Source organism: Helianthus annuus, unplaced genomic scaffold (assembly GCF_002127325.2).
Source record: "Helianthus annuus cultivar XRQ/B unplaced genomic scaffold, HanXRQr2.0-SUNRISE HanXRQChr00c229, whole genome shotgun sequence".
NCBI lineage: Eukaryota > Viridiplantae > Streptophyta > Magnoliopsida > Asterales > Asteraceae > Helianthus > Helianthus annuus.
In genome coordinates this window covers 1-8,483 of record NW_023395745.1, presented here as the reverse complement: position 1 = coordinate 8,483, position 8,483 = coordinate 1, and the positions used below count along the sequence as shown (strand labels likewise).

At 38.9% G+C, this 8,483-nt stretch overlaps 1 protein-coding gene across 1 annotated transcript; it reads right to left on the bottom strand.

The window, feature by feature from the left end:
- Positions 1–35: 35 nt before the first annotated feature.
- On the bottom strand, positions 36–2,908 carry LOC110886532. The gene is made up of 3 exons (XM_022134342.2): positions 2,753–2,908; positions 2,420–2,629; positions 36–537 (listed from the first exon to the last, which is right to left on the bottom strand). The coding sequence occupies exons 1-3, from the start codon at positions 2,796–2,798 to the stop codon at positions 230–232; spliced, it is 564 nt and encodes a 187-aa protein (XP_021990034.1). The 5' UTR covers positions 2,799–2,908; the 3' UTR covers positions 36–229.
- Between the last annotated feature and the right edge of the window lie 5,575 nt (positions 2,909–8,483).

The window sequence follows — 8,483 nt, the reverse complement described above, 5'->3', positions numbered from 1 at the left end:
CCTTAACTTAAAGACACATGATTTGTCATTATGCCAACATGCAAAACGATAATTGTCATCATCACCGATTCATTGTTATGCCTTTATAAGAAATCAAAGACGAATGTCCAAGGTTAATAGTACCCAACCGAGGAAAATATGGCCATATCGGCATATCCCAACATAATCCTAAACAAAAACTAAAATGTACAAACTGTAAATGAAGAAAATCCAACACATGATTTGAATTTCAAATTGGCGGGATGGACTTTGCTCGGATGAATTGTTTCAAAATGGCCTTTTCTTCATCGATTTTCTTTTTCTCTTCAGGATCCTTTGGCTTTATTTTCCTTTTTTCCTCCAATATCCACTTGAAAAGCTCGCGTTGTTGATCCAATGGTATCGGTTCACGTACTTTCACGGGCTCCATAACAACAGGGTGGAACGTTGATGTATCACTAACTGCAGCAGTTGAAACAGCAGATGTGGGAGTAGATGTAACAGCAGCCGCATCTTCCTCTATGCTCTCCTTTTTCTTTGTTCTCATGAAAAGGTAAGCTACAAAATATAAATATGATGAGTTGACAGATTAAACAAAAAAATAAATGTATTATTTATATTTATTTAATTTTCTTGTGTATGCACATTCACACTCCTATTTATCATGGCTGCCCCTATGCTTATGTGTTGCTAGCAGCTACACCCGGGAATCACAACCCAAACTCTTAACATGGGTCAAAATGGACTTTTTAATATAAGTTTATGGGTTAGTTTGGGTCATATATTAATACCAACAGGTCAGATTGGGTAATTTCAAAAAGGGAAATTGGCCTGTAATAATCCCACCTAGACCTTATTGGCCATTAATAATCCCACCTCAGAATATTCCCCCCACCAGTCCCACCTTTCACCTATTTTTCCTACAATGGTCCCCCGTTAAAAAAACTTAACGGAGTTAAGCTTTTTTCCACATTACAAACAGAGTTTTTAGGGATTTTGATTAGAACAACGATACGAGTCCATTGATGTAAAACTTGCCTCGAAACGGTGCTCCAAACGATGAAAACGGCGCTTCAATTCGGGTGTTTAAATTTCCAATTAACCAAAATCAAGTCACTTGGAGTACCATTTCGAAGTAAGTTTTACATCAATGGACTCGTATCATCGTTCTGATCAAAAACCCTAAAAAATCTGTTTGTAATTTGGAAAAAAGCTTAACTCCGTTAAGTTTTTTTAACGGGGGACCATTGTAGGAAAAATAAGTGAAAGGTGGGACTGGTGGGGGGAATATTCTGAGGTGGGATTATTAATGGCCAATAAGGTCTAGGTGGGATTATTACAGGCCAATTCCCCTTTCAAAAATTGAAAATTCAGAGCACGGGTCAGATTGGGTTTGAAAGAAAAGGACGGGTCAAAGTAGCACGTCATCTCATATTTCTCTTGAAACGCACCTCTTCATATTCTACTAAGAAATCAGATTAGGGTTTCTTTACACCGGAATCAGCCCCAATCGGAAACGGGTGTCTCCGTGTCATCTAGTATGTGCTTCCGGCAGTGAAACTCCGGTAAACTCTTAAACGCCATACGAACAGGTGGCTGAATCGGCGCCGAAATGAAACGATCGGCGGTTCTTCTCTTTCTCAACTGCGGTCAATTCTTAGTTGCCATACGAACGAGTGGCTGAAGCGGCACCCGAATGAAACGATCTGCGGTTCTCGTTCTCAATCAGTGTTAAATTTCTAAATTAAAACGATTTTTTTAAGTAATTTTGGTTGTCCATTTAAAAGTTGTTCTGACTTCAATCTACTTTGATTCAGAGTATGGTTTTATCATAGAGATTTAATACTCTGCTGACATGCCATTTGTAAAACAACCCGTTTTGACATGAACCAAAATGACCAACAACCCGCTCTGACCCGAACCAAAATGACCCACCCTCAGAATGACCCGTTCTGAGTTCTGACCCTAACCCGTTCAGACCCGTTACCCAACCCATCCATTTTGCCAGGCATAGCAGTGGGACTTTAACTAACTGAACCCTCAAATGCATGTAGCAGTTTAACTAAAACAAATTAAATAAACTAAGAAGAAAAATAGAAACGTAGTGTGATTTGTCAATTGTCATGGTGTGATTGGCTCAAAAAAAATTCACAACACAACTCTCCCTCACGCCCATTATAGCCACGACGCCCCCTTCTTGGCGCCCCATGAGGGTAAGGTGGCACCTCCTTAACGCCCGCTACACATATTCTTACTTAATCTAGATCCTTTAATCCCAAACTATGCAGGAATCTGATTGAACCTAATTCATCCTATATTTATCAGCAAATAGTGAAATCAACAAAAACCTATAAAACTACAGTGATCTGTGATCCTAACATGTAACAACCGATAAATAACTGAATCAATAGATTATATATATATATATATATATATATACCTCCGACTGAAAAATTAACGGCAAGAAGAAGCGGCCAGAGGAACTTATAACGGCGTGCAAGTGACTCCTTCGGCGGCGTCGGAGGAACACGCGAAGACGAAGAAGCAGTAGATTGACTAGCCATTGATGAGGAAGATGACGCCGTTACCGGTGCCGGTGACGGCGACGGTGAAGATCGCGATTGTTGTTGCAGATGTTTCTTCAGTTGAGCTATTATTATTCACACAGTAGAACAAAATCAATAAGTCATCGCAATCAAATCAACCGTTAAAGTGCAAATATACGAAAAACAGATTAAAGATTGACATGAATATCGAGATTCGATGAAAATACCTTTCTTAGGCTTGTGAACGTAGAGTTTGGGGGTTTCGTTACTCATTTTTGTGGTTTTTCTTCGTTGGATTCGTTCACCGATTGCCCTTTCTACAAGCGATGCATCCAGAGAGAGGAGTGGCACTGTGAAAGCGAAGCTGGGCCGAATGACATTATAATTGGGTATCTGTGAGAACTGGGCCAGGCCCGCCAGAGAGATGGCGTCGTATTGTCAATCTTTCTACCAGCTTATTGTCCGTTTGTCATCTTTCTCAATTACCTACGCATCCAAAAACTAAATGGGGGAATAGTGCCAGGCAAATCAAATGACGGAATAGTGCCAGGTAGTACAAAAACCAGATGGGGGAATAGTGCCAGGCAAACCAAATAGGGGAATAATGCCAGGTAGCTACCTGGCGCTCCCCTATTGGACCAACATGTTTTATTGTTTTATGTTCGTTCTAAAATTACGGTTTCGTCCTTAATTTAAAATATTTTTTCGGTTTTGGCCCCACTTCAAAATAAAATTATGTTTTTATCCGTCGCTCAAAATTACGATTTTGCCCTCTGTTCAAAATTATGATTTTATCCCCATATTACAATTATATTTTTGGCCCCAGTTCAAATAAATTTTTGCTCCTCTCAAACTAAAACTGATGATTTTGTATTTTCGCCCCGTTTAAAAAATTATGATTTCGCATTCAGTTTAAAATTATGTTATTGCCCGGTTCAAAAAAAAAGTATGCTTTTGCCCCCCCCCCCCATTTCAAAATTACGATCTTGCCCTCAGTTCAAATTAAAAATATAGTTTTGTCCCCAGCTTAAAATTACGATTTTGTCCTTAGTGCAAAATTATATTACGATTTTGTCTCTGGTTTAAATTTATGGTATTGCCATCACTTTAACTTTTGGCAAATTACGATTTTACCCAAGTCAACAAATACAACTTTGCTCTCAGTTCAAATTACAGTATTGCTATCGTTTTAGTTTTTTTAGCAAAACTATAAAAGTGTTTTTTTTAATTCGCTGACTGGATTTAATTTTTTTCCATGTCAATGAGCTGTCTAACACTCGCTCATTAATCCTGACAAACTACAGTTTTGCCCTGAGCTCAGAACTACGGTCTTGTCATCGTTTTAGTTTTTTTCCTAACAAAACTATAATAGTGTTTTTTTAATTGACTGAGAATTATTCGGCCATCGCCCCGCAACGCGGGCGGGGCATCAACTAGTTTACTACATATACATTTATAAGATGAGGGAATAGTGTCAGGCAACTTGTCTGGCACTTCCCTATTGGACCAAATTATTTTTAATTTAATTTTATTCCCAGTTAAAAGTTATGGTTTCGGCCTTCGTTAAAATTACATTTTCGTCCTCAGTTCAAAATAAAATTATAATTTTGCCCATAGCTCAAAATTACGATTTTACCCTCAGTTCAAAAACCCATTTTTTTATTCCCAGTTTAAAATTACGGTTTCGCCCTCCGTTTAAAGTTATGTTTTTACCCCCAGCTTAAAATTAAATTATGTTTTTTCCCCTAGCTCAAAATTACAATTTTGCCCTCAGCTCAAAATTACGTTTTTGCCCACAGGTCAAAATAAAATTATGTTTTCCCCCTAACTCAAAATTATGATTTCGCTCTTAGTTTAAAATTATGATTTCGCCCCCAATTCAAAATATAATTACGACTTTGCCCTCTGTTCAAAGTTATGTTTTTTTTCTCATTTCAAAAATTACGATTTCCCCCCACTTAAAATTGTGATCTTGCCATCATTTTACTTTTTTTTTTTTACAAAACTATAGTAATGTTTTATTTTGCTTGGTTGACTCAATGTAACTTTTATTGTGTCAAGCTGTTGTCTAACACTCGCTCATTAATCCTGACAAATTAGTATTTTACCCCAGCTCAAAATTACAGACATGTCATCGTTTTAATTTTTTTTACCAAAACTATGGTAGTGTTTTGGTTTAATTGGTTGTCTCGAGGTATTTTTTAGATCATATTATAAGTAGTATGTACAAGTAACCTAAATATATGCATACATGTTATGAAACTAAGAAATATTCAATTTAACGCCTCGCAACGCGGGCGGGCATAAGTGTAATTTTTATTCATCCATGCATGCTTGGTACATGCTCATTTGTCCTGAAAAATTACAACTTTGCTCTCAGTTTAAAATTATACTCTTTCCATCGTTTTTTTTAGTAAAAGTATGGTAGTGTTTTTGTTTTAATTGGTTGATTCGATGTAAATTTTTTTTAGATCGTGTTATGAGTAGTATGTACAAGTAACCGAAACACATACATACATGTTATGCGAGAGAAATACTTGGCTTATTGCCCCGCAACGCGGGCGGGGCAAACAGTAGTTTAAATACATAACACGAAGAATTAAAGATATTCTTTTTTGTCTTTAGATTTGAAAACAGTTTTCTACTTTTTACTATGTTTTTTTTTTCTTTAGATTTGAAAACAATTACTAGCATATATAAGTTTTTCATACAACATGTTTTTTCTTTCTAGAAAAATAACCATTCTAATATGTATATGCTTGATTTTGTTGCTAGACCTTAGGGTGTATCTGAGCGTTAAGGGTGACATTGCATGTTAACCGGTGTTGTATATCACCCTCTTCCTTCTTGTGTTAAAGAGGTTATTTGTTAACATGATGTTAAGAGATTAAATTAGTGTTTTTTTTCTTTTTTAAACCAAAAACCATAAAAAAATAGGATCAGATGGAGCTAACATGATTAAGCCACTTCCTTGGGGGAGTTAAAGTGAAATGGGGAAAAATGGGTAAGACGGTGGGGTGTGTATCGGGGAAACACATCGGGAGGCTGATGTGGAGGTCCTCCCCCGACGGGAACACCCCCCCCCCCGGTCCTTCGATTGGTGCAATCTGGAAATAATCCTCGTTCGTCTAGAAGCTTGTTCTCTTTCTCTTCATTCTCTCTTAAATCTCTCTCTCTCTAGCTTTGATTGGATGGAGATGGGTGGGGATGGATGGGGAAACCATTTACTAGGGTTGGGGGAAGAGGAAGGGGAAGAAAAAAGTGATAATGTAGAGGTTAGGGATGAGCATGGTATCCGTTCGGTACCGGTACCGAAAATCCTCAAAAGTGGGTACCAGTACCGGTACCGAATATACTCGGTACTGTACGATACCGATATTTTAGTGTAAACACCGGTAAATATCGGTACCAAACCGGTACCGAAAATGTCAAAAGCCGGTACCGAAAATATACCCGGTTCTGTAAATTCGGTACCGGTACCCGGTACTATTTGCTCATCCCTAGTGGAGGTGATGTGGCCATGGGGGAAGGGGAACCACACCCCATGATCTAATGTGGCACCTAGGTAGAGTTGATGAGGGTTAAAATATATCCTAAGAGCTTATTGATGGTTAAGCCTCGTTAGTGGTCGATTATCAGGCTTGTATCGATGGCTATGAAATATTATAGCCCAATTACATGTATGAGTCTTATGAGGGGATATTGACAATTGCCCCAAAATGAATTCATTAACCATGATTGATTAAAGTGGTGTATGTGCGAAAGGGATTGCAACATGTTATTTAAGTAAATTGCCCCTTTTTTATACTTAAAGATGTAATCATGTTCATACCTAGCTAGATGCAACCCTGTAGTTAGTTTACAGTTTTTTCTTCTACATAACTACATATATTATATTGGAAATTTTGTTATACTAATGGATGTGGTTTCACTTTATATACTTCATGTAAACTGCCAGGTAAATGTCACATTATTTTCACACGATCTTCATATATGAGAGGTGTGGTTCCATTTTCCACATCCAAGTTTCATACTGATTATAAAAAAGAAAATGGCATCCCTCACAAACCTTTTCCACGTGGCGTGGAAGGGTCTACATGCAAACTTCACAATGGTAATCCACGACCATGGGATGGTTTCACGACAGTGGCATGAGTTGCAGGTTGAACCACGGTGTGGCCGCCTAGGACCACACCGACTAGTTTTATCACTGTCACACCCCAACCGATGGCGGAATCATCGGGGCGCGGCACTAGGCGAATCAGATTGCTCAAGAGAATCCATAACAACTATATTGCGATAATATTCGTTACATTTGTCATCCCATACTAACAAACAATACAATCACATAAGTTATCACAGATTTCTTGTCCTCTCGAACAATTCAAATCCGTCAACCTAGAATTTAGGTGAGTTTCTAGACTTCCTAGCTTGATTTGATGTAGACTTCGACTAAACCTGCAACATACGTTAAAATATTGTCAATACAAAAGTATTGGCGAGTATACAGGTTTGATATGTAATACTATAATAGATTAAAAGTGCTTCGAATTTCTATGTGCATAAACGTAATACACAACATATATACTCACAAGACTGATACTACCAGCTAAGTACTCGATGCTCGACTCTTCGATGGCATAACTAGACCCCGTCGGGAGCAATAGTACTATACTAGTTTGGGTGGGACGTCACGAGTACAAGTCCTAGCATACATGCAACTAGCATCACGTATATCTATGCAAACAGTTATTCGCAAGTGATAGATTAACAATTTGAATCATTCGTTTGAAAAGTTCGATTTATAAGGAACGTATGTTACACCCAAAATTCGATAAAAGGGGTCAAGTATACTCATAGTGCGTATTCGGTTGGATTGACGGGATGGTGTCTGAGAATGTCCTGATTTCAGACTAATTACATGAGTATTGGGTTATGCGTTAAACGGTATCGAATTATGTGAATTTGGACGAAAATCGAATTGAAACTGGCCCATTCGGATGGACCGCTCGATCGAGTGGGCTGCTCGATCAAGTGGGCCGTTTGATCGAGTGGGCCGTTCGATCGGCTGGTCCAGCCGATCGGCTGGGCCGCTCGATCGGCCAGCCTGTCCAGCTGTTCTTTCGACGATTTCGCGTGTTTTTCGGTGGTTTTGGTCGAGACGTTGTTGTGGCGCGTTGAACAACTGAAATCCCATCAATTCCGACCTGTTCTAACGGCCGGGAATCACCCCGTTTCATCAGAACTGGCCGTTCTTGGCGGTAGGGGTGTGCATGGGTCGGTTTGGTTCGGTTTTTACTATTAACCATAACCATAACCGCTAGTTCGGTTATGGAATTTTGGTAACCATAACCATAACCAAACTTCGGTTTAGGTTAATCGGTTATGAAGTCGGTTATTGTCACACCCCCAAAATCCACACGCGGAGTACCACCGCTTGGGAGCGTGACATGACCAGGATCAAGCCATCAATCATATCAAACATAGCATTTAATAATAATAAAAGTCATTAGAGTAGTTCATCATGTCATGATTGATGTTTCAAAACCAAGCATTGTTTAAGTAGCGGAAGCATTGTTGTAAACCCAAGTTAAAAATACTGAAATGTCATAAGTGTCTAACAAAGTAATACGATCCTTGTCCACAACGACCGGCTCCTCTTTGTGCAAGCTCCATGTACCTAACGATCTGCAAGGCATGTAACAGAATGATCAACAAACTAGTTGAGCGAGTTCACAGTAAGTAAGTGCGTAACAGTAAGTAACGGGTGGCTCTACTGGTGTCACACCCCAACCGATGGCGGAATCATCGGGGCGCGGCACTGAGCGAAACAGATTGTTCAGAAGTTTCCACAACAACTATCATACAATTCAGTTATATAACACGTCCCATACCGTGTCCCAAATAATAACAAGTTATCATAGAAATCAACTAAACAATATGGGAACTGTTCCGACA